Below are 26,933 nucleotides of genomic sequence, written 5' to 3'. Positions count from 1 at the left end.
ACAGATTTTCACATTTAATCAATAGTGCCACCTGTGGGTGGAAAACTCTCACACAAAGACTCATGTCTTGTAGGTGTCAATTATTTTTACCTTAAAGGAGGAGTTTATGTGTTTATTGTGGGTGTATGCAAGTAGTTGGTGTTAGTTTAGTAAGTGGTAAACTGTACTTACTGACACAGTTTGGTCTCTCAACATTTATTTTTAAGGCTAAAATGAGCTTTATCCAACACACACAAATTACACATGCACATATTCACAATCTCCACTTGCAAACACACTCACTTTTTTCTTCTATCTCTATGCATTATGTAATGGAACATGTGGTCCGTGGCTGTATGGGTCCCACTAATCTCATTTCCCACTGTGGGAAAAAGGCTTATCAGGAGTGGGTGGAGTGAAGAACGGAAAGTGAAAGATGGAGAGAAGGAAAAGAACTGAAAAGTCGGATGCTGGAAGTGGTCTTAAAATAAAATGGAGCTTGGAAAACAGCAAGAGATTGATTCAGAGGGGTTGAGAGCTAGAGAAGGAGCAGGGAAAAGTGTACAGTAGATGAAAGGAGGAAGCAATAGACAGAGTGGAAGTAGAGTGTTTCACAATAGCTCCTTCAGGAGTCATATTGGCGTGTATGGTGTATCACCAAGTCCTTGCATCCATTGAACTCTGACTGACAAGAGAACTAGCCTTGTTTCGCAAGCTTACTGTTCATTGCGATCCTGCAAGCTGGGAACACAAAGATTGGATGGATGAAAGTTAGATAGCTTGACTATTTCTGGTACCATTGCATAAAGTTTTGATACCAATACCAAAAAAAGTTTCATACCTTAATTTGAATAAAAAAAATATTTTTATTGTTTTATGTGAAATAGTGATAAATGTTTGTTTATGTGTCCTGGTGTGTGCGCACAATACAAACAAAACAAACACCCTTCTTTAAAAACAGCTTCATAGGATTGCATGAGGAATATGAACAGTAGACTTTACTAACTTTGGTCTTTGGAGACAACATTATCATTGTTTTTAATGATTTGTTTCAAAAACATAAACAAATAGCACAAACAAAGTATTTTTCTTGCATTTGTTTACTAAAGAATTAGAACAAAGGAACTGTATGTCTTCCGTGGGACATTTTGTCATTGAAAAATAAACTTCACTCCTTCTTGGTGTACAACATATGTAAATGTTTCTGTACCTTTAATGGAGAATTTCCCAGTAATATGTAGAAATACGTAAGTGTACCAGAATTAAGCCCACAGATTGTTGGTCTGGCAGAATAACTTTGGTCTGTGAAATGTTCAGCTCTGTGAGAGCCCAGAAATACTTCAGAGGACATAGCTTGACTCATAACCTTCTATAGATGCTATTCTATTATTTAAACCTTGATACGGTATAGATTTTAATGTTAGGAGGTACACTGTGTTAATGTGTCTGTGTTTGCCTGTGGTTGGTCTAGCTGACTCACTGTGTGCCACTCAGCAGTCAGAGCACGTCGTACCCTTTAATAGAGCAACGTGATGATGTAATCTCTCTTTCCTGCTGCACTAAAGAGATTATCCACCCTCCCTTTCTCTTTCTTTTCCTTACTTACTTTATCCATCTATAGGAGTATTTCATTTAATAAATTTTCATCTGTATAAGTGGGCTTGATGGGAGGGTTATATGTGTATGCTAAAGGTGTTTGGCTAGTAGCCAGTGCCAGAGAGCTTTACAGGTATATGATTCATCTGTTGCTAATGGGGCCAACACCCACTCCCACCACACTGTGCTTACAGTCAGGAAAGGTGAGCACTGCACTTTTCATTTGAGCTTTTAACCACTACCTTATCTATCTGTGAAAATCTGTAGTTACACATTTAAGGATTAGTCAGCCCTCCTGTCTGTTTTACTGAAAAGCTGCCTTCTCTACTCAAAACCCATAGCACGCTGCTATTTCTGACACCGTCACTGATGTCTCCTCTTGTTTTTTCTCCCTTCTGTCTCTATATCTGTCTCTTTCTCTCTACATACATCAAATCACTATATTTAACCTCCAACTAAAACCAGTACAGGGCAAATATAAAACATGGTAAGTGTTCAGACCACTTAGACCACCACATCTCCCCCTGTGCTTTGTGTACTATCAAACCTGGTCTGTGCCAGGGATTTAATGTAATGCATTAACACTGCATTAATCGCTGTAGCCCTCTGCCTCACTCCCTACACTCTCGAACATCCATTGTTCACACCAACCCTCTTCTTTGGATTTCATAAGAACAACAGAGTAAACTACTTTTATGTAGTTGATCTTTTAAGCTTTCATGTTTTGTAAGAATGGCTTCCTGTTTCACTAGCTAATGCTTGAGGCTAAAGAAATATGTTACTAAAGAATGCTTGTGATTTTTAAAGCTACAGTATTTAGGGAGTAGAGGAGGGGTGAGACATAGACAGCACATATGGGGCTGGTAGCCTACAGTAGGCACTCTGGTCCCAGTAATTGAATAAGATTCCTCAGATGCAGATAAAAGGTTTAGAGGTAATTACTGCAGTCTAAATTCTTATCCCTCCAGCCTCATGAGCATTTCTCTGTGTATATTCCCCAGGGATGTTATATGCACTTTGATTTTTATTGTATTAGTAGTCTGAATGTAGAGTGCAGCATTTATGGTAAAAAAAAAAATCAATGAAAACTGTATATTTGAATTGGAGTTTAAAATGTAGCCAAGCAAACATTACAATAAATATGCTTAAAATAAGGTGGCAAGAAAAGTGACCGTGAATGAGACCTTGAAAGCAGTGAAAAGCTCTGTGGATGTGGCTGCAGAGCAAGAGAGAAATCTTTGATGTAGACAGTTGCACTTGTGAATATAAAGAGACAGAGAGACAGTGATGGGTGGAGGGCAGAGTGGCAAGCTTCTGCCCTTGACGTTTTAAACAGCCAGATACTCAAGGATGTAGCAGTATACATCTTTCAGTCCCCTGTAAACAGCCATTACTTTGTACTACAACAAGCATTTTAACACTGCAGGTTTATAGCCCTCCCAAATATGTATTTTAATATACTTTTCGAACCTAAATAGATTAGAATACTTTTAAGATGTGTAAAGCATACAGTATGCCAATTATCCAAAATATTTACTTATCTAAGTCTTAAGTTTGCTTCTCTATTTGTGCATGAAGTCACAATTAAGTGCAACATTATTGGCACGTAGGGTGTGTGAGCCTCTTTGTATGAGAGTGTTTAATTAGTTACAGGCTAGCCTGATTATTGACATTAAGGGAGAGGTAAGGTTTCACATTTGAAGTGTTCATTCTTCAAAATGTTATGCAAAAAAATGCCATTTGATGGTTTATCTTGCTGACATTTTGGATGCAGTAGTCAATATTCTGTTTGTGTTTGCCATAGAAAACATAAAAGGAAATGTGGAAGTGTGGAAGACAGGTGCTAATAGCCAGCACCACTGTTAATACAATGCAATGCAAAAATTCTCCAAAGCTTTATAGTTATTTATTCTCTATGCAAAAGTAAAAAAAAAATCAATCATACAGTTTCTCAAAGATGCATTAGATTCTCTTCTAAATAAAGAACTCATCAAGGGTCACATGAAATGTGCACTTAAATGTCCTGGTAAATTTACTGTAGTAAAAGTAACAATATATATAATAATTAGTAATAAAATCTACTTAAGCAATCAATAGAAAAAATGCTCATTATGCAGAAAGACATTGTATAATATAAACCATAAACATAGATAAGATAAAGGTATAGATACGACCGTACCTACACTATGTTACATGCTGAATATACTCATATACAATGATAGTGGTAATACGCTGTACATTACTGCAAGTTGAGAGGATATTGAAAAAATGCTTTACAGTAATTTTTGTACATTTCACTATGAAATGTGGTAAAAGGCATGTACATATTAGCATACAAAGTAAAGTTTTAAAGATATTTCAGTATTCTACATGAGTAAATGTACTCAAACAACATCAGTCATCACAAAGCAGATTTGTCAGTGCTGTGTATCAACAGGAAATAGGTAACATTAAGCAAGTAATGGGACCTGGATAATACATTATTAAAAAAGCTCTTGATTATATTGCTGCTCTCCACAGTCAATATTACACATTTTAGTTAGCATGGAAGATTGGAATCTATACCAAGTGTGACAAAACATTCTTCAGAATTAGCACCTCTACATTGTGCTGAATAGTTAGTTGTTTATGATTTTATAACATATTTAACAGTGAAGTCTACATTGCAGGCACATCACACGGAGACACAGTAGCTGTGTGTGTGCATTGAGACTGGGTGTGTATGTGTGAATGAATAATGGTCTGTACTTCTGATCCATTGGGGAATAACAGAAAGAGAAAGAGAAATATGAGTGTGGAGAGAACATATGAGAAATGGAAGATGAGAGCTAGGACGCCAGAGGCGTCACTCAAAAGCCTCAGGGTTTCAATTTCAGCTCTAGAGAGTGATAAGGATGAGGATGCAGAGGAGGGAAGGAACATGAGAGAGAGGAGGCAAAAGAGATAGAAGAGAGTGATAGTGAAAGCAGAGGCTGCTGAGACAGAAAATGTTGTCATCAGCTCCTGAATAAAAAGAGGGAATGACTGTACTGTATACTTAAAACACCATTTCTGGACCGAGACAGAGATAGAAAAAGTGAGGGAGGGAGAGCGATTGGCATCACATGAGAGGGAGGAGAGTATTAGCAAGGTGAAGGGAGGGAAGAAGAGGGCTAACAATACTGAAAGCACTGATAGGGGCGCCAGAGGCAAGGAGGGACCAAACAAGAGAGGGGAGTGGAGAGAGAGAAAAAGAGCAGCACAACAGCCTGAAGAGAGTGTGGAGGAACAGGGAGGACGGAGGGAGTAGAGCTGACAGAGAAGATGAAAAACATCAGGAAAATAACTGAAAATACAACTGTAACCTTGGAGAAAGCGTAAAAGGAAAGTCAGGGAACTAAAGAGGTCAGATAGTGGAACACAATACGGATGAAAGTCGATAAAGGACCTTTAAGTTGGCGTCTTTTTACGTGTGCGGGTACTTAAACCATATATCTGAAGACGGAACACCTGTTATTTTGAGATGATGGGGTGTAACAGTTTTCATTTTGTGTCTGCTGGATCGTCTCTGCAGCATTTTGCCTACCTGCACAATGTTTGACCTTCCTTAGTCAGCAAGCAGAGTGTGACTGCAGAGAGAAAAAGAGTGAGAAAGAGGGAGAGGTGGAGGGAGGGAGTATCTTTAGTAAAATACAGAGAAGTAGAATAGTAGCCAAGGGAGTTGTTGCATTGTGATTAGTGTGTCTGTGCAGTTTGCACTGTCCTCCCAAATTAAGATCTGTTCTCTACTATGTGGGCCTCTCTTGGAGATGCAGATGCACCCAGAAGATTGGATTTGAACAGCTACAGCTTCTAAACCCTTCTTGGCCCCACCCAGGCTAGTTGACTGGATACCAATACTAAACTGGACTCAACTTCTTAAAATTATGATTTTAAATTTTTTTCTCTATGAAATGTAAAAAACAAAATTTTAGCTGCGGTGCTTTGGAATCTCTGGAACTATTAATATGTCAGACAAACCGCAAGGGTGCTCTGCTCACGCTCCTAGAGTGGGAGACTCAGGGATGGGTGAGACTAGAATGGGAGAAGGGATGAGAATGGGGGAGAGAGAAGTCCCGCTGAGGCTGTCACCTTTCCGTATGCTTCGAGTCCTGGATTCATGCCGTCCTCCAGGAAATCGTATTGGTGAGTGTCATCTATAATGAGATTAATAGATTTAGGTAAATACTACTATATGGAATATAGTGAAAATACTGTATTGAAAAACTATTGCATTAACAAATGTAATATGCCAATGTGCACATTCTACTCTAGGGGGTATGAAATTAAGATCAAACAAGTGTCCTGAGGTCCTATTAGATGCAGAGACTTGAATTTATGCCAAGTAGCTTGCTTTCAGGATCTGCTGATCCTACAACTTTGAACATCTTAAATCTATTAATTTCAAAATATTATTTCCTTAAAGTATTTAAAGATTAGAGATTTAGTGGACTGGCTCATGGCAATATGCAGGTATCTTCAGGGATTCTATGAACTCCTCAGAGAAATAAAGAGTCTTCAAATTCTTCTTTTCAATGTTTTATTCAGTTGCTTGTCAGCACAATGACTGCAGTATCTCTACTCCTCCTGCTCATGCCAAATTCAGACAGCACGGTGCCCTGTGCATAAGAACAGTTTGAGAACTCCTGGCCCAAGAGCAAAATGGAAAATGAATTCAGTTCAAAGCCTTGTAATAATAGTGGATAATGCATTGGATGTGGATAGTGACAGTTAATTCTACCAATGTACCCTTAAGAAATTCACTTAACTTGATATCTGACCTTGCTGACTGAGGGCCTATGACAAAAAAAGCCAAGATTTCCTTTACTCTTTGAAGGTCTCTTGAAGTGCATCCACATCATTTTCAGACATTTTCTGAGGCCCTGCCAACATTTGCCATAGGTGGATTTCCATCTAAGTCTAATACATGTAATGTTGGATGAGGTAAGGAAAGTCCCAAACGCAGCCCACTCACTCTTCCAGATGTCATAGCAAAGAGTCAGCAACCCTAACTAGGCCAGCCAGGCTCCACACAAGGAGGCAGTGTCAGCTTATAGCGTTTACTGTCTGCTCTTAGTCTGCTATCGAACTGGAACAGAAAGAACCTGCAGGAGAGTGGAAAACAGTGTCCTGTGTGATCTTCAAATGTGAGTGAAGGGGATTGTGGGTTTATTTTGAGGGTGCTGTTCAAGAGACTAGTGTGTGAGAGACAAATGTACATACTGTATGTATTAGCAGAACATACTGTATTGCTTCAGGGTCCAAGTGGCAGACTTTTTCCTCCCAGTGGTATAGGACAACAGTTCAGTTGTCCTATACCACACACCATCGTCTGTTAAATTGTTTACACAAACAGAAAGTGAGGAAGACCACTCACATAATGGCAGTACTGAATACTCACTTGTCGTGAGTATGTAATCCTATGTGTGTGTGTGCCTGTATGTAGATGTCCTGGATCATTTTCTTCTCACTCTGGTGTCAGTTACCTTGACTTTAATGTTTTACCATCAAGAATGTGAGAGCTGATTTCTGACACAACTACGGACTGCTCAGTTTTCTAACAAACTGTACCTGTACATGTTCATTTTCTTGAGTTTTTCTTTTTTCATTTTTATATATTTATTTATTTATTTTTTATTTTTTTGAGTCCACAGGCAGTGCATCAGACCTGTATATTTAAATGTCTACACAGCAAAAACAGATTTTTGTGTTCATACGTAGTAGTTTAGTAGAGTTTAAGGTTTTGGAACAGTTTCCAATTAGAGGCTGACATACTTAACATATATATATATATATAAATCCTTATTGCACTACAGGCTTTAAAATGTAGTATGTGAAAGGCTAGTAAGCTAGTCCATACTCGATCTTTTCGACATTTAGCCCTAAGGCTGAGTCCATAGATCATAGGCCTTTCTCAAATTCTAACTTTGACTACATGAAAGACACACACATGACCTAGAAACTGCCTCAGGTAGGGTTGCCCCACTGCAGATGACAGAAGGCGCACTATAATAAATAACTTTTCCTATTTGACCTGAATCGCTCTACCTCATGGATGAGGTGTCGGTGTAACTTAAGGGACATATATTTCTTTCCACTTCATTACTTCTTCCCACTGCATCCACCAATCTCCTAATCCTCCTTCTAGCTTTCTGTTTTCTGCAAGTCGTGGCTGTTTAAATGTAAACAATAAATGATGGGAAGGTAAGATTGTACCAGAAATGGGAGGGGTGTTTGTCTTCTGTCTAATTCTTCCAGCAAAGAAAAGACATACATACACACACACACACACACACACACAAACACACTTATATGGTACACACACAGATGCTCACACATACATGTGCTGCACATGACCCAGACTTGAGAGCTATCAGGCGTTATGCACTAAACTAAAAGTGAGGCCCTTCCCCCACATTTACTCTCTCACACACACATACACACACACATGCAGAAGGAGGCAGTCCTGTCTGCAGCACTGTGACTCATTAATCAGATGGATTCTGGGAGGGGATGGAGGTATGGCAAGCAGAAACAAGAAAGCTTCCAGTGCATGCAGGGTTATATCGATCTTTAACCTCCTCATCTTACCAGTGGCATTTCATAAAAAACTCAGCTAACACCACTGCATGGCTGGTGGTACAGTCCATCATCTGGGGACTGGGACTCCGGTATCGCTTTCACAGAATGGTGATTGACCAAACCAAAATTCAGAATACATTTTACAGATTAATGTAAAAATATTTAGTTAGGGTTTGGTGTCCCTGCCAGTACAGGTATTAAAAGTTCCTGATAATAACAGTCTGTCTGTTTCTGTATGTGTTTGTGTCTCTGTGTGCTTTACAGGCATTGTCCATGAGAATGTGAAGATGGGTTCAGATGGGGAGAGTGACCAGGCATCTGGGACATCTTCTGATGAGGTCCAGAGTCCAGTCAGGGTCCGAATGAGGAACAACCACCATCGACGCATTTCTAATGAGGTACAGGAACCCAGTTCACACCTGCTACACATACATACACATACAACTGGTTTTAAATTGGGCCTACTGCATACATACAGTACATCTAAAAAAACTGTAGTTTCATTATTCTCATTTGACAACAGCACACAGCAACAGCACACAGCAACACACTATATACTGTAGTGGACTACTGAATATAGTGTTTTGAATTATTCCAGACTCTGGGTTTGTGTAAGTGCACCAATGCCATCTGTGGCCAGGTGAAGCTTGTCTGTTGTTGTCTGTGTTTTGCCACATTCATGATTGTGCAGTCATGTCTCTTTCAGACTGTGCGTGCATGTGTATGTGCGTGTCTTTGAAGGAGTTGAAGAGTGATGAGCGCAGCAGTATTACAGGAAGTGCCTCTGGACACACAGGCTGCTGCCTCTGACTGCTGTGAACAGTGGAAGGGCCTAATTTAGATCATGTTTACCACGGGAAGGTTGGGGGTGTTTAAGGAGATGGGAAATGCTGGGGTGAGAGAGTAATTATGGAAGTGGGAATAATTATTGGTATGACAACGAAAAAGGACAAAGAGAAGAACGGAGCTCAGGAAATGATAAAAGAAAGGAGGGAGAGGGAGAGAAGGAGGACAACATTACATTGGGAAAGAACAGAAAAACAATGTTTCCTCTCAACCACCCCCCTCTGTTCATCCCTTCCCCCATCTGCCTTTCTCCCCTCAGGAATCTGTCCATTCCTCTCTCCTCCACTTCTGCCGCCCCCCCCTCTTTTCCCTCCTGCTCTGAGCATGTGGATGGCACTCTACCACAGTGCCAGGCTCTTTTTCCCTCTCTCTTTCTCTCTCTCTCTGTCAGTGTGTGTGCAGTCATGTGGCAGGTCAGAGGCATGCATCGTTGAAAGCCAGTGTATGTGAGTGTATAGAAAGACACATTTAAGGAGGACAATGAGGGAGCTACTAGAGCTGTTCTGCATTGTGAGTATAGACATGTGTATGCGTGTTTTGGCCATCAGAAGTTACTGGCTTCACAGATTGCATGATGTATTTGTGGAAAAGTTATCATTTTTGTGATGGCAATGTGCAGCTTTAGTGTGTAGCTCTGGCTTGCAATCTTCCATGGGTCAGTACATGTGTTTGTGGCTTGTTTTCCATCATGTGCTCGTGCAGTCTCCAGAGCATTGCCTGATGTTTTCAATGTCTGATAAATGTGTATCATTGTCCTTAGGGTGATGACCTGTATGTAATACTCCTTGTTATTATGTTAACCAATGAGCTCAGATAAAACTATTACATGCTTAAAATCCTTATGCCTTTCATCTTCAGGCATATGCACACTGCACCCTCACTAGCATTCACATGTAAACACACATAATTTCACACACTCACACTGAGGACACATTTAGGGCTGTTGGGACTGGGCCAGCCACTGCTGCCATGGAAACTATGTGTGATTGACACCTTTCCAGTGAACATGGCCTACATGGATAACATGTAGAAGCAATGAATTGTGGAAAAAGTAACATCAGATGAATGTAATACTGGGAAGGAGTAAGGAGTAAAATCATTGTTCCAGCTTCAAGTTTGTGGTAATCCATAAATCAACAAAAATACAGTAAGGTTAAATCCTTAAAATTAGACATAGAATGTGATCATTGTAGAAAAAAGACCCATAGCTCCTGATTAAAAGTATAAATATTTAAAGAGAAATCAACTAGAGTAGGCAAAAAAGTAGAAGATAAAAAATATCAGGCATGTTAACAAAATGACAATCGAATAATGGCAGAGAAATGACAGACATTTTGCACATGCATTTGTGAACAACTGTGTGCCAACGGTCTCACTCGGCCAACAATATACTCTGAAAATGACTTGGCAGTTTGGAACTTGTCGCTTCATGTACTGTCTTTTCATCTAGCTTGTCTAATCATAACTGTTGTTCACATCACCATTCACTCACAAGAGATGATGGCAACTGTAAACTAAAGGCTTGCCTATTTAAGTGGATTGAGAAATTAAAATGCATGTTGAGGATAACTTTTCTTTTTTGGTTTCAAATGTAGGCTAATTATCCAAGGCACGAGAAAGAATTTTGATGCCAGATAAAGGTGATCAGTTGAAGGCAAAGTCATTAAAGATCCATCAAGCACATGACAGATGATTTTATTCATGTGTCTTGGAGGTAGATGATTGAATTAATGATGTTTAATACATCATAATCTACCCAATTCTTGTCTAACAACCTAACTCTAATGCTGAAATAGTTTGAGATGTGACGTGGAATCAAAAAGACCAGATATTACTGTTTGTTACAGTTCAATTTGGAAATGTCATTATTTTAGATTTAAATTGTATTTTTTTTTTTGTGTTGTTCATCTTATTTTACTTCACATTTAAAATACTGCCAATTGTGACAAATATTATTTTGTTTTGATGTATGCAATAATAGAATATAGAGAATTAGAGTATAAATTAGAGTTACTATCTGTAAATATACATTTGACCAAAGGACTTTTGTTTAGAAAGATGCTACACGTCTCATATGGTTAGAGGTTGCAATCTGAGAAAAAATCAGCCTGGATTGATATTTTGCAATACTATAAATCTTTTTCTGTCTCCCTTTGATTTCTTCTCTTTGTGTTTCAGGACATAAACAAACGCTTGTCACTCCCAGCTGACATCAGGCTACCGGAGGGCTACTTGGAGAAGTTTGCCATGAACAGCCCGCCCTTTGACAAACCCATGAGCCGCAGGCTAAGACGCGCTTCATTGGTCAGTATTCAACGTGCATCTGTGTGTATATTTGCATGTGCATATGTGCACACAGTAGCTAGAATTAGTTTTAGTCGCCTACTGTGATGGTTTTTTCTTTTGCATTGTGTGTGTACTTTTGTGAATACAGCTGTGTATGCTGCTTTTTTGATGCTGCTCTGTACTGAAACAGAGGTAAGATGGTCTTTAATTGCTATTGTGTACTACTAAAATGGATGGCTATAGAAATTACAATGGCTCAGCAGGGGGAAGAATGATGAATTCTGTACTGTGAATTCAGGCCAAGAGCATTATGGGTATGAAACTGGGGGTGTGGGACAGAGGAGGGTGATACTGGATGAACAGAGAGGGAGTAGATGGGTAGAAATAGCCAGATATTCATGAATATGCAGTATGTCCTTTGATACCCCTTTGTAATGCAGCTGAAGCATCCCCATTCTTTCACTTATTTCTTATTTTGGTCACGCTTAATTTCAGATTATTCTTTTGTTTCTGTCAGCTTTCATTTTTCAACTTTCTCTTTATACATGTCAGTCAAAAGCAAAGCTCCCTCTCATTCATTCACTTTGTGTCACAGTTTTGTTCTTTTTAAACTGTAATTCAGTCTTCTTTACTGATTTCCCTAAAAACACAATTACAAAAAGTCGGGATATCTATGGGAAAGCATGAAAAAAGCTTTCTTTCTGCCATATTTGCTGTAATTATTGAACAAGGCCACAGCCCTGCATCCAGCGCTCTGCTTGAAACGATTTAATGACAAAGCTTTTCCACAGGAGTCTCACAGAGATAAAAACAATGAATCTTTGAACAGAGGTTTGCAAAATAGAAGATATAGGTGGACCAGTTGTCATTGTTTGTGTTTCAGTGTGTCTCAGTGTAAATAGGAGGAAGACATTTAGCATTCTTGGGCTTGTTCACTTGTGCATGACTGTGTATCTTTAGGATTGTGGCATGTGTGATGTAATAGATCACTAAATAATTTAGCAGCAGTGTCAGACTCATCTGCCGCAGTTTCTCTACTGACTAGGATTACACACTAGTCACCTTGAAGCGCGCTAGAGAGAAGAAAAGATGCAGAGAGGCACGACAAGAGAACATTAAGGGAACATATGATAGGATGCCTTCATTTAAAAAAAGTAAAACTAAGAAAACACATATCTAGATGCACGCGTTAGAAAAGACAAGTGACTGCTGAGATGAAAGTTAGACAAGAAGTATTATGGGTAAAACCTAGATCATGTCTAAACTGCATAGACAATTAATGATATTTGTCCCAAAGTCTTCCCTAATGCATACATATATGTTTTTTGTCAGTGTGCCTTTTATTTATTTCCATAGTATAGAACATGTGTCAGGTGCCCCTAAACAGATGCTCACATTTGAAACCGTGTTTTGATCTTTGAATCGCTTCCAGTGTAATGTAAGTAAAGTTGGTTGGTATCGGTTTTCTCTGATGGCTGTTGCACAGTGATAATCAATTATTCACAGCAGTCCAATGAGATTCAGTGTTCCATAGTATGCATTTTTTCAAACCACACTTTACCATGTTGTGCAACACTCATTTCTTTCTGCCCCATTCAACCCTACAGTGAAACAGCATTAAATTTTATAACTATGAAACTCAATGTTTGGCAAGATACCAGTTTGTATGTCTGTCTTCAATTGGTTTTATTCTGTTATCATTACAGTAAATTAGATACAATTCAGTGATCAAAACTAAAACAAAAATTATGTCTGAACTCAAATGTTGGTCCACTCTTCCTTTTTTTATCAGTGGTTTACATGAAAAATTGACGCAGTGTTTAATTGTTGATTAATTGAAGCTCTGAGGACTGGCTACATCATGCTAATGAAAGGGCTCTTCTTTTCTCCCACCTTCCACAGCCTCCTACCCCTTTTCTTAGCAGAAAGCTTTGTCATTTTCTCTCTCCCACTCACTACTCTCAATCAATCCTCTCTCCCCAGCACATGGTAAAACCCTAATTAAAAATGAAATGTGGTCGAGGTAATGGACTTTGTCAATATACATTCGATCCAAGCTGCAGACATCTCTCTTCTCATACTTTTTGTAATGGCCTCCCATCTATCTGTGTATCTCTTCAGGTCGTGTACAAGGCTCAAACAGAACACACATTTTTGTTTGGTTTTATGTTGCTTTCATTTTGTCACTAAAACTTGGTCTGACCTAGATCTGCTGAGTAAGCTCATTGGAGCGTTGAGAATGAAATGAACCCATTGCCACTGAAAGCATATGCAGTCACACACACACACACACACACACACACACACACACACACACACACACACACACACACACACAGACACAAACACACACATACGAAATGGATTGGGCAGTACATAGTCAGAGAGTGCAGTTCCACGTTGTAAACAAAGAATGGCTAAAGAGTCGGGAATTTCTTTGTTTTAGAGACACTTTCAAAAGGTGAGAGGGTTAAGATTTATTTACAGGAGCGTGTGTGTGTGTGTGTGTGTGTGTGTGTGTGTGTTGTGCATGAGACGGACTCCCCTGCCAACAGAGCAGCAAAACTCAGCAACATGTCCTGACAGCCCCTGTCACAAACACAGAGATGGGAGATTTTGTGTGTGAGTGAGTTTATATGAACATAAGCTGCATGTCTCATTCACAAATATTCTCTTGCGTACAGAGAAACCACACAGTCAAATATATACAATTGATACACTATATACATGTATACGGACAGTAAATATTTAGTATATCTACTTTATTATTCTCAGACATTACAAATGGTCAGTTACAAAACCAGACATTAATTATAAAATAGATTCGAGATATAGAATATATAGAATGCCTTGTAATTAATTGTGCAAATTACAGTTTGTGCATGCACATGCACTCACACGTTTATTTCGGTGTCTAAGTGTGTAGTCTTGTGTTGGCTTTAAGGCATGTCTTTGAAGAGATCACATGCTTCATCAGCTAACTTGGTCACTGGAGACCCTCCCCCTCATACACACATTTAAATGCGCATAACCAAGCATTAGCCTGGCACTCACATCAACATCACGATGGAGTGGGCCAGCACAAGATTGAGGGAGATGGGTATGTACGAAGAGATGAACAGAGATAAAACGTGGCTTCAACAACCCTGTCACAGATATACAAATACTGTAAGTGAGGAAAAGCGACATGGACGGGGATGAACGCTCACAGCTTGACATAGCTACATACATTTATAATTCATAGCCTGGAAACTTGGGGCCACATACATTATGCAGGTTTATTAACTGAATTCAGGATTAATTAGGAATTCATTATGCACACACAGATGTGCCTGCTGGATTTGGATAGAAATGGTCAGAAATAAATATACACAAATAAATTGCCTGCAGTGGTTGACTTAAGGCCATACTCAGTTATTTTTGTTATACTGACTTCCTGTGGCTGAAAAATATATGTGCATCGGACAATGACGTCACTTTGACATTAAAGAGAAAAAAAAAGACAAGGCACTTTGCAGAGATGGAATTTCAACAAATGTGTTCCTTACCTACTATGACGTGCATGTGTGTGTACGTGCAATGTAATAGTTGTGGTAAAAGTGGCCTTTGACATGTATGAGAGCCTGGAACACAGTCAGGCTATAACCGCACAAATTGGGCACTGGCTTAGTGATGATGTATATTGATGAAACACACAATGACCTCAACTGTTTTCTTTCTGTTTTTTCTAGTCTGAAATTGGCTTTGGGAAACTTGAGACCTACATCAAACTGGACAAACTAGGGGAGGTGAGTCAGTGGTCAACGTGACACTAAGGATGTACTAAATCAATATTCAGTAAACCTTACACATGCTTTTTATCTTTGCAGGGAACCTACGCTACAGTGTTTAAGGGTAGAAGCAAGTTAACAGACAACTTGGTGGCTCTGAAGGAGATCAGGCTGGAACATGAAGAGGGCGCACCCTGCACAGCTATCCGAGAAGGTACAAGACTGTTAAGAAATTCACATCATGTGATTTGAAAATAAAGAGATCTCACACACCAGCACAGAACCATGTTGTCAAGAAGCTTCTGAGACTTCTGAGTCACTGACAATCTACAGTTCCTTGTAACTCCCAGAGTGATGAGCCGTTTTAGCTTTTCTAACAGGTTGCCTATGCTGGCCTGACATTGTCTGATGCGTTTTCCTCTTCTAGTGTCTCTACTGAAAGACTTGAAGCATGCCAATATTGTCACTCTCCATGACATTATCCACACTGACAAGTGCCTGACACTCGTATTTGAGTACCTGGTGAGTGTGTGTACTATACTGTACATTGTGTGCATGTCTTTACAGAATATTAATATTCTAATACACATCTTTCTTTCTTATTTCTATTTCTTCCTTTCTTCCCTCAGGAAAAAGACCTGAAGCAGTATATGGATGACTGTGGGAGCATTATGAGTGTTCACAATGTCAAGGTATGTATGTATGATCAGCATCTGCATTGTCTTGCTTTATATAGTAATATAAATTGTCTATTTCTAGGTATAGTAGGAAATTGTCTGCTATCTTTGTTTATCAAATAATTGTGCCATAGATAACTAGTAGAAATAAATATTGTATAGTATAGTATAGTGTATAATTTAGTGTAACTGTTCACCTGAACATTGCAGAAGAAGACTTAAAGAGTGATTAACAGATTAAGTCAACACGGTGTTAAGGTGACCTGCTTTCCAACAGGGGGTTGATTTCAACTCAAAGTTGGTCTTGATTTATTGACATATGAACAAGAGATTGGGAATCTGATGTGAGATCAGCTGGTGATTTAATTATACCTTAATGTCATCATATATTATTAAGCTTGTAACAATACGTCATACAATCTCCTCTCCAGATCTTTCTATTCCAGCTGCTACGAGGTCTGGCATACTGCCACAGAAGGAAGGTCCTCCACAGAGACCTTAAACCACAGAACCTGCTCATTAATGAAAAAGGAGAGCTCAAACTGGCAGACTTCGGTATGGTAACACTTACTAGACTTACACTTTGTCTTAATTCTTATTATCTTGTTTTGACTTTTCAGATGCTTATGAATAGAGGCATGATATTTTGAAAGATGTAGAGAGTTTGGATATTTCAACATAATTTAAGCAATATTGAAAACCTGAAATACATCTAACAAGTAATTTGCTGAGGTGTTTAAACAACCTTTAAACATCCCTTTTTTCTGTAATTGTCTAAGTTGTGTTAAAAGCCCCAATTGCGGCCCCTGGAGGCCATACTGTTCCTTGCACCTAATAGGACTAGTGACTGACAAGTCAACACTACCCTCCTTAGACCCTCCTTATAAATGACTGCTTTATATTACAGTATATTTCAGATATTACATATACATGTCAGATTGAACAGGAATCTGGAATACACTTAACTTGCAAATATAAAAACACTTTGCACACTAATTTTGTCTTCAATATATGAAGTTTCCTTCTGGTATGATGAGTTTTGATAGGATGTTGCTGTGTCTTGTTCACGTGTTGCTCCACCTCATAATAAATAACAAAGGCTATCTGTATTTAATTTAGTGACCACTTTTTGTGTTTGAATTCAGGACTTGCACGAGCCAAGTCTGTCCCTACAAAGACCTACTCAAATGAAGTTGTGACATTATGGTACCGACCACCAGATGTTCTACTAGGCTCCACTGAATACTCTACACCCATTGACATGTGGTGAGCCAACACGCATCCTTGAACAATTATGTTTCAAGGGAAAGATGTTAACACTACTCCTGTTGTCTGTCTCTTCCCTTTGTGTACTAGTCTTACATTTTGTCCTGACACCATTGTCACTGTTAATGTTTTGAAATACAGCAAAATGTGGTTCACAGCTGAGGTACAAAGTTTAAATACTGTCTGTGGGGAATTTGGGAATGCTATTGAATCATTTTCAAAGTGGGATATATTGCCTTCCACAGAACACAGTATAATTGAAGGACCAGTATTTGACACTATTCTTTTGAGCACTGCACTGCACACATCTGCATTTAATTTATGACAGAAACACAGTAGAACTTATTTAAGTGCATACTTTATCTAATTCCATAATTTTACCTTTATATTGGCTCAAGTTGTAATTTGTTGAGTTTTGAACCTGTGTGTAACTTAGTGAACCTCAGCAGTTCTCTAAATGTCATGTTTTTTTGCATTGTGTGTGTTAACGTCACAACCTGCTTAGGTGTTAACGTGAACAGTATTTTGCACTAATTTGCATGTTAAGCACTGTTTTTGTCCCTCTGTTTAGGGGTGTGGGCTGTATCTTTTATGAAATGATCACAGGCAGGCCTCTCTTCCCTGGATCAACTGTAGAGGATGAACTTCACCTCATATTCCGCATACTTGGTAAGACAATACCTGCAGAATACATATACAGTAAGCACTTGTTTGGGTAATGTTCATGCTTTTAAATGTGTATACTCTGCATGTATTGGCTGATCTTTCTCCTCAACAGGAACTCCTACAGAAGAGACTTGGCCTGGTATCACCACCAGTGAAGAGTTTAAGACGTATAATTTCCCTCAATACCACGCAGAACCCCTCGTCAACCACGCACCCAGGTATGTTCATTTTGGTGTACGTACACATAACCATGGACACGTGTCTATAGGTTAAATGACAGATAAGGCAGGGTTGATTTTCAGATGGAACTGTTGTTTTGCATTTACCTCCCTGTGTAATTTGTGTGTAACATTAGCTTGTGCTTCACAGCTTTTGTGAAAATTTAGCCCAACTGAAACTCACTTCTTCCTGTCTCTTTTGCTGCACAGGATAGACAACGATGGTCATGACTTGCTTTCAATGCTTCTACAGGTAAAGAGTATACATGTATACATAATTGTAAGATTTGTAATGTATACTTAAAGCATTGATTTAAAAGCTAATATTTACTTCCCCTGTCTCTGTGCGTTTCTAGTTTGAGGCTAAGAAGCGTACGTCAGCTGAGGATGCTATCCGACATTCGTATTTTAGAAGTCTTGGAGAGCAAGTTCAAACACTGGCTGACAGTGAGTACATACAGTCTGACTGGTTGAACACAATCATGTGCTGCAAAAACACTGTTTCACCAAAGCTCTGTTATTTTCAGCTGCATCCATCTTCTCTGTAAAAGGCATTCAGCTCCAGAAAGATCTGGGAAAAAGATCCTCAGCCTACCCAGAATCAAGTAAGTCCACCAAAATAGAAAACAAAAAGGGAAAAACAGGAAATTAAGAATTTTCATGGATAGTACAAAAGAGAATAGATTTTACTACATATCCTCCTCCTTTGTTTTTTTCTCTGTCTAGGTCTTCACTTGTTGTAGTCTTTCAAGCCACTTTATAATCATATATGTCACACATACTTCTCCACTCTATCACCAGGTTAATGCTTTCACTACATCTCTGACTTAATACACTTTAAAAACCTGGGTGGCCATTTTGAGGTGGCCTTGTGTGTTTTCATGTCCAACCACTGCCGAATGTCTAGTCAGGTACTGTTGTGAAAGGAAAGGGCAATATGTTTCCATGCTAGTGGTGTAGCTCTAGGGACGGTAATGCCACTTAGTTATTCAGGTCAAAATTTCAATCTAACATACTGACATGCTCCAGTGAGGGGGTGATTATGGTAAACATAATGCCTGCTAAACATAGTCACTATGAGCTTGCTGCCATGCTAGTATTAGCATTCAAATCATGGCTTTAGATTCAATCTTAATTAACAGTAATAGAATATATTGTGCTCTCATTGATTTTTTTCTGTTAGTGTTTCTCCTCACACTGCAACAGGAACTGATATCAGTAACCAAGAATATTTCTAAATTTGACAGTAATGAATTTACAGATGTCAACATTGCTTTCAACAGTGTCATTTTGAAAAGTAGATGCTGTAATTATAGTTCAGTGGCTTACATAAAAATTTAACCATTTAATGCTGAAAGGTGGCACTTTAAGGACAAGGAAACTACAGATGGAAGACTCAGCAAAGTTGAGCAGGAATTTTTGTCAAAAATTCACTATGACCAATGTGTGAGGGGAAAAGAAACTGAAAATGTCAAAGCTCCAGTAACACCTGCAGAACAATGAAGATCTAGCAGGAAAGTCGCTCTTTATACTGAAAGTGTTCTTGGTTTTGTCGTTGAACTGCTTTTCATTACCTGTCCATACCTGATATACCTTTCTGACATTTGTGTAGATTTACTTCAGTGTTTCTGTCTTTATCATGGTCTTAGTCTGTGAGTGTGTGTCTCTTTCTGCTTCTTCCGCCTCTCTGTTATGTGCTGATAAACTATCCCTTCTCTTTATTGATACCCATGCACTCTTCTTTCGCAAATGTTCATCTCTTCTTTAATCCTTTCTATCTCCCTTGTGCATCCTACTCCAATTTCTCCGTAACACCTTAATATTCCCGACCTCCTACCCTTCCCCTTAACCCTAAAAAGCGATGGCCCATAAGCTAGGCTCAGCTCCCTCGCAGTACTTCCAGAGAGAAGCAGCCAATCCCAGGGCCCAGAGTCACAATCTCTCCTCCACTTCCACTGGCTGAGTGGTCCCTACCGTTCTGGTAAATACGGTCTCTTTCATTCTGTCTGTCTCTTGTTCAATTCCCCTTCTCTTTTTCTATGTTGTTGTTATCTCTCTTTTCTTCTGCCCATCTGCACCTCGTCTTTGTTGCAATCACACTTTACTGGACTGGACTCTTTGCATTCCCTCAACTGAAAGAACATATTATTTAACGTCTTTAGAGTTGATGTCCTTTCATCCTCTCTATTGTTTTTTCTTTGTCCCTATTCCTAAGTTTCTCTCATCATTCTTGTTCCTGCTAGCCTTTCCTGACATTTAAAGCCCCGCACCCACAAGCAGCATCTTAGCTTTCACTTACCTAATCCTCTTTTTCTCAGAGTGCGCCACTCCCAGTATGTAGCTCAGGGATGAAAGGGCAAGAATATGTTCACAATGGAAAATACTGTGATGTGAGAATGGGGAGTCATTGAGTCTTTTCATTTGCAGTCCTGTTTAGGTTTCTGCTGCGAGAGCTGTAGCCTTTTTGTTTAGTCTGTAAGTGAGGGTTGGGTGTAGTGTGTATGCTTGTTTTGTTGTGAGTTAATTCTTTTTTTTCAGCATGGATATGGGTTTGTTTTACTGCAATGTTACTGTGTTACTGGTAAGTATGATTAGGCTTCAGCAAAAATAGATGCTGCTATAGATTTATTAATGCCAGTGTCTACTGCTGCAACAAGTAGTCATTTAACTGATTAATCAAACTACAGAAACTTTACTGAGTAGTATTTGAGTTAAACATTTGATAGTTGCAGGTTCTATGAGATGTAAGTATTTGCTGCTTCATTGTTTAAAAGATAAAATAAGACAAGATAAGATAATGTAAGAAAACTCTTTATCCCAGGGGATGAAATTGCTGCAATATCAAAGCAAAACATTACATCAAAAGTCAAAACATTGTAAGAAAATAAATCTATAATTAGTACAAATAACAGAATAGAACTATTGCCTAATATCTGTAACATGTCATTAGAGAGGTGAGACACCTAAGATAACTAAATGTGTGAGTCCTAGACAGGCAACACCAGATGACAGGCTCTGTAAACTCCACAGGCAAATCAGTCCACAATTATCTAGGTTAACCAAGGATGCTGGGAGTAATGGAGCCCACAGTCCTTTGGAAGCAGCAGATTATTCTACAGTAAATATTTTGGTGTTTTGGATTGTTCAAATGGTCCAAAACAAGATATATAATGACATCACTCTGGACTAAAGGAAACGGTTACAGATATTTGTTACTTTTTTCTGTTTCATAAACTGAATGCAAAATGTCAGCTGATTTATCAGTAATCAAAATACTTGTGTCTGCTGTGAATTCAGGGCTTTTGACACTTTGGTTCTTGTAGTTGACAGTAGGAAAATTAAAAAAAATTAAAAAGGAAAATTGTAATGCTGGAAATGATTTTCAGGTGTCAGAGTACACAGTGCAGCTTGCAGTGCGTGTGTTTTGCATTGCTGGCATGGAGTGAAATTTGGAATTTGAATTTGTGTGGTGTTGTGTGTTTGTGTGTCCAAATCCAAACCTTTGTTTTACATATCCCTTTCCCTCTCTCTCTATGTCTCTCGCAGCCCAGGGGAAGAGCAGGAGGCAGAGTGTGTTGTTTTAGTGCTGGCAGGGGCGCTGAGGTGAGGAGGACAGTGACTTATGGAACTGTCCTGTCAGACATACATTCACTGGCCCTGCCACACGCACACTGAAGGAGCGACACACAACCTGCTGCATAAACACACATATGCAGATGAAGAAAACACATGCTGACACACACACACACACGCACACAATGACAAAACAAAACCTTACAGAACTAAGGCTGAAGAATTCATACCTGACTAAAAGAAATACTGACTCAATTCAACTTCAAAGACAGTAAAAGAAATAATGAGAGAAGTGCGTGATGCTAGAAGAAAAGTGGGAGAGTATGAGATTCTCCTTGCTGCTACGAGTGCTGCTGTCCAGAAGAGGGCAGCGTTGAAGACGTAAACGTTATTTGGTTTTTGAACTTGATGCATCAGTGAGGTGTGAGTAAGCAGTGAAAATGACAAAGAAACAAAGAGGGACCCTGTCAGTCTCTCTTGTACTTTTATTTTTTGTTTCAGACTGTTGTTTATGAAGAGACTGAGCTGTAAACTGATGCTTTTTCAAAAGACTCCTCAGCCTGAATCCAAACTCTCAATACTCCACCTCAACCCTAGACCCCCACCTAAGCTCTTGGCCCTTTATTAGATGATCTTTGAAAACAACACACAATGTCTTTCTCTTTCTCTCTCTCTCCCTCTCTTTCTGTCCTAAATGCACACATATACTCATAAACCCATACACAAACACAGAGTTAGGCGTGTGTTGATCATCAGAGTTTACAGAGTTAAACTTTAGCACCTTATTGTCCAGTAGAGGTCAGGGTGGCTGTCATTGTGTTACCTCATCAGTCACTCAAGCAGAGTAGGATGTTAAGTACACACTAGAGTGAAGAATCGAACTAATAAACCAAAAAAAAAAAGAACTACACTACAGTTAAAAACTATTCACAAATTTGTCACATGCTGTAAAGAACACCACACTGCAAGATGCTCCTGTTTCAGTACACGGGAAGGACATTGTTGAAGCTCAGAGAAAGGAAGTGTACAAATCCTCACCTGCGTATTTTTGGACACCCCCTTCCTCTTTTGCCTTGTCTCAGAAGTTGTCTTGATTTTTTGTGTGATGTACAGGTGTTCATGTTGAACTGTTCTGTTTGCACCTAATTTTACCTCTTTAGATTATGAGTAGCCAACCAATAATCCCACTTTCTTCTGCCCGACTCCATGTGCAGTTTTATTTTATTTTTTTTATTTGTATATATGGTCATTCTGTTTAATTGTCAGAAGCAATGCTAATTCCAGGATGCTGTTGTCAGTCTTTACTGTGTTCTCACTGGAACAGTTGGCGACTGGCTGTGGACGTGTTGCACATTCCTTGAGCTCAGGACTTACTGCTAGTGTAGATGATGTAGCTGCTTGTGTATGTCTTCCCCTGTAGAGCTGAGTATGTCAAACATGGGCTGAAACCCTTTGCAAAGCTGGTTCAAACTGGATGTGAAGTAGAAGAATTTCTCAGCATCAAACTGTCTGTTGTCAACTTGCTTGTCTCGGTTTGGCTGTGATGTTGCTGTTAAGAGACTACCTTATCCATGTCTTTACTTGTCATCTCTTCAGTATGTTCATGTATTAAAGATACAGATGTGAAATAGCTGTTGTTGGAAAAGGAATACCTCCACTAGGTTTTAATCTAGCATGGGACATGACATTTTAAAAATGTTTTCAAAACACTAAACACTGAATACTTAATTGGTCCAATTGAGTCTGAAGACTGAAACTTAAATATGATGAAGACAGTGACAACACAGTGTTCAGCAACAGTGTGCTGCAGCTTTGGTACCCGATAGTTTATATAACAAATCTGACTGAACCTGAAGCTATACAGTGCAGTCTAACTAGACAATAGGATTTAGAAGTAGTGAGACACAACACACTGTTGTTTCATGCTGTTATTGTTACAGGCTGCCAGAAAGAACTGGACCAAAGTAAACCCAAGCACAACTGTTTCACACCCCAATCAGTTGACATGTCAACACGTACTGTATCTATGAGATGGCCTATAAGTGCAGATTGGAGATTCTTGTTCCTCAGGCACCGACCTTGGGTCACTTGTGCAGCGTTTTTATTCAAATAGATTCAAAAAGGGTGAAGTGATCCTATGTCTGTGCTTGTCAGAAGGACTACTTATTTACCCAGAGTGTGACAGTATGTAGCATATACATAGAAGATCCTCACTGTGTATATACTAAATGTATAGGTTTGATAATGAAAGTCATAGCAATATTTCTAAAAATGAATTAAAAAAAAAAGCCAAGGTAATAAGTATCCATGAGTATCCATTTGTTTTTATTTAGAAAAGGGGAAATGACTGTGAATGATCAAACTGTGAGACTTGACTAAAATGATGGCAGTTTAGTTTAGTTTCTTTATTTTATTATAATTTTTTTTTTTTTTTTTTACTATTATTATTTTGCTGTTTAACATCCAAAAGGCTGGAGTGTAGTGTCATGTGCAAATGATTATAACACATTGATCATTTTGATTTTTATCTATGAAAGCCATAAAGGTCATATAAAAGCAAAGGTCTTGTGTGTGAGGGGCGTTTACCATGTTTGAGCACAGACCTTAAGAAGCAGAGGGGATGTGTACACCGAATAAAAAAGTACAAAGCACCGTTTTTCTTGTCATAAATGTTTTAAATCTTTTGATGTTGGTATGAAGTGTAACAGCTGTATGGAGTATCTGTGCCTTGAGGCTGACCCTAACTCAAGCCATATGTTTTTCATAATATTCATAAACAAAACAAACCGAGCATATGAAACATGCTTTTTTATTTTAGCAAACCATATACGCTAACAGAACAAGGTTGTTGTGTTAATCTATATTTTCCGTCAACGTTCTGATTCTTGACACCGCGTAATTTGACACGTCCCATAATTCTCAGAGTGAGATGAAAAAGAACAATACATGATCCACAAAAACCATGACAGAGCGCAAGACCAAACATTTGGTTTAAGTGTTATATCATTGTCAGAAAACATGAAAAGTTGCGACAGCCTCACCAGGAAAAGACACGTGCACTGAACACAAGGGGAAGAGACACGGTGGTGGTTTCCTTCATTCTTTTCACAGCTGCATTCAAATTTTAAAATAGGGACTGTGCATCTCTTGCATCCCTGTCGGCCTCTGACACATGTTCCTGTGAAATCTTCCCTTGCAGCTTAGTGCAGAGAGGCTTCCGTTAAGGGACGGAAAGTGATTCAGATGATGTGGAGCTGCCTCAGGAGTGACACTTTTTTTTTTTTTTTTTTAAGATTCTTCAGGGGAAACTTTCTGACTCTTGCTGAAAGAAGCAACTGTGGTCTCACCTTCAGATGTTTGTGGGTCTGAGTCCCACGGATTCCATCCACACAGGATCGTGGGGACAGCATATCCTCGAAACTGGAAGCACAACACACATTTCTTTTCTGCTTTCTGTGCGTGTTTACTTATAAATGTGCATGATGGAGGAGTACCTGTCTGTTCATGAAAACATATATGATGGGGTTGTAGACTGTGCTGCTTTTGGCCAAGTACACAGGTATGGTTGCAATGACGGGGTCGATATAAAGACTGGAGTCGATAATGACAGCAAGGGCCATGGAGGCATATGGCAGCCACGTGACTAGGAAGGCCAGCACCATCACCACCACCATGCGTGACACTTGCACCTCCACACGGTTTATGCTGCCAGTGTCTGATACCTGTAGCTTGGTCACCTAGGACACGAGACAAGGCAAATTATTAGTATAATGTCAATACAGTATCAGCAAAAACACATGTCCAGTCTCTCCACTGGCAACCTGACGAAGGGTCCACAAGAGTCGGACGTAGGACACCATGATGATGGAGAAGGGCATGGCGAAGCATAGGAAGAAGTATATGACGATGTAGGACATGTTCCCAACATCCCGGCTGTACCAGTTAGGTGCGCAGGAAACGTGGACACCCTCCAACTCGTAACTTCCCCAGCCAAACAGAGGTGGAGTGTTCCACACAAATGACCACAGCCAGGACAGCACCACTCCAGCCACGGCATGTCTGAGGAGAACAGAGGTGATCACGTGGCGGCGGCTGCGAAGGGTGGAGGTTTTATTTTACTCCTATGTGACGCAGCTAAAAGATAATGGTGATTACCTGGTCTTGAACAGGACAGCGCCCATGGGATAGCACACCACGATGTATCGTTCAACAGAAATGATTCCTATTGTACATAGACTCGCTATACCTGCAGAAACAAAGGAAGTAGTAAAGTTGACATGTTTTCTATATACATCTATTATAAAATTAGACATTGTTTCACAGTGAAAGCAAAGATGACAGAAAAGTCCAATTAATTGATGTCAGATTCTTTAACACAACATTTGATGTTTAAAATAGTTTAAACCAGCTCCAGTTGACCACCTACAAAAAAGCTACATGTGCACTGTTGCTTGTTTAGACAAATAATGAGTAATGCCACCTCTGTGGACACTTAGGTGTACCTTAGTGACCTGCAAACTCCTCAAAACTCACCAAAAAAAGCTACAGCAAAGGCCTCGAGCACGCAGCCCACTCGTCCCAGGCTGAAGTATCCCATGGCACTGGTTATTGTGGTGGGAAGCCCTCCAAACATAGCACAGCCCAGGTCACATATGGCCAGGTTAACCAGGGCGTAGCTCAGCGGCTGCCGCAGCTGTCTGTGTCTCACTGTCACCACGATCACCAGGACATTGAGGACGATCCCCACTACAGAAAAAACACCCATGATCACAGCCAGAACTGTGTAGCCCGTTCGAGAGAGGAACTCGGTGCTGCCTGAGCCGTCAGGTGACGATGAGTTTCCATAAAGAGAAGCAGTCTTCATTTTGATCAGTGTAGAGCGAGTGACGGACGTAGTCCTACTACAGTTTAGAAATCAATTCAATTCAAGTCCAAACTGACATGACAAAACAAGAGCATCACTAAATATGAAGCAGAGCAAAAACTGGCAATAGGCAGCCTAATGGTCTAATGAGTAAATACATTTGGGAGTCTCAATTGCAACTAGTGAACTTCTACTCTAGAGAGGCTGCATGTTTGCTGTTATGGAGCAGCTCAGAAGAAGACCTGGAGCCGGGACCCTCTTCATAAGCCTGTTAAGTGGAAAGAAGCTCTAGATCATGACTTTTCATTTATGACAACCAAATCCTGAGATCCGGATTGTGAAGGCAGTAATTCTACTATCCCGTAATACTGCACTTTCTATGATTGCTGGTTTTACAGCTGCCCACGGTTAATGCGGCGGGGATTTTGTGGCACAGCATGGGTCCTGCATGTCGGCTGGTTAATGGCATTACAGATGGTTGATATAATACTTCTTTGAGGCTTAAACAGACGCTGCTTTTGTGTTGCCTAACATGTACCAGCCGAAGAAACAAAGCAGTGTAACTGTAAATGCGCATCTAATCTACCAAGTG

At 39.5% G+C, this 26,933-nt stretch overlaps 2 protein-coding genes across 5 annotated transcripts in view; one reads left to right on the top strand and one right to left on the bottom strand.

The window, feature by feature from the left end:
• The window catches only part of LOC113167327 (cyclin-dependent kinase 17-like), a 33,074-nt gene extending 8,946 nt beyond the window's left edge, over positions 1-24,128 (top strand). For 2 of the 4 annotated variants that reach the window (XM_026367851.1, XM_026367853.1), the window contains 14 exons: positions 8,440-8,573; positions 11,200-11,325; positions 15,039-15,095; positions 15,177-15,291; positions 15,505-15,599; positions 15,707-15,769; positions 16,186-16,309; positions 16,900-17,020; positions 17,592-17,689; positions 17,799-17,904; positions 18,115-18,157; positions 18,261-18,351; positions 18,432-18,509; positions 21,451-24,128. In XM_026367851.1, the coding sequence (XP_026223636.1) occupies positions 8,440-8,573; positions 11,200-11,325; positions 15,039-15,095; positions 15,177-15,291; positions 15,505-15,599; positions 15,707-15,769; positions 16,186-16,309; positions 16,900-17,020; positions 17,592-17,689; positions 17,799-17,904; positions 18,115-18,157; positions 18,261-18,351; positions 18,432-18,509; positions 21,451-21,488 (1,289 nt within the window). In that variant the 3' untranslated portion in view covers positions 21,489-24,128. Of the gene's footprint in view, positions 1-5,554; positions 5,740-8,439; positions 8,574-11,199; positions 11,326-15,038; positions 15,096-15,176; positions 15,292-15,504; positions 15,600-15,706; positions 15,770-16,185; positions 16,310-16,899; positions 17,021-17,591; positions 17,690-17,798; positions 17,905-18,114; positions 18,158-18,260; positions 18,352-18,431; positions 18,510-19,763 lie in introns of those variants that run through there. The other 2 variants (XM_026367852.1, XM_026367854.1) reach the window with 2 other exon arrangements.
• Positions 24,129-24,765: 637 nt separating this feature from the next.
• Positions 24,766-26,341, bottom strand: LOC113167769 (parapinopsin-like). The gene is made up of 5 exons (XM_026368613.1): positions 26,011-26,341; positions 25,633-25,723; positions 25,299-25,536; positions 24,972-25,214; positions 24,766-24,897 (listed from the first exon to the last, which is right to left on the bottom strand). Exons 1-5 carry the CDS (start codon positions 26,339-26,341, stop codon positions 24,766-24,768), a joined length of 1,035 nt encoding a protein of 344 aa, XP_026224398.1.
• Between the last annotated feature and the right edge of the window lie 592 nt (positions 26,342-26,933).

Source organism: Anabas testudineus, chromosome 7, assembly GCF_900324465.2.
Source record: "Anabas testudineus chromosome 7, fAnaTes1.2, whole genome shotgun sequence".
In the NCBI taxonomy this organism is placed as follows: Eukaryota; Metazoa; Chordata; class Actinopteri; order Anabantiformes; family Anabantidae; genus Anabas; species Anabas testudineus.
This window is presented reverse-complemented; position numbering and strand designations above follow the sequence as displayed.

Coding starts and splice junctions, on each gene's coding strand:
- LOC113167769 (XM_026368613.1), bottom strand. CDS start 26,341: ATGAAGACTGCTTCTCTTTATGGAAACTCATCGTCACCTGACGGCTCA. Junction 25,724..26,010: donor CTTTGCTGTAGCTTTTTTTG/GTGAGTTTTGAG, acceptor TTGTTTCTGCAG/GTATAGCGAGTCTATGTACA. Junction 25,215..25,298: donor TCTTGTGGACCCTTCGTCAG/GTTGCCAGTGGA, acceptor CTCGTGTCCTAG/GTGACCAAGCTACAGGTATC.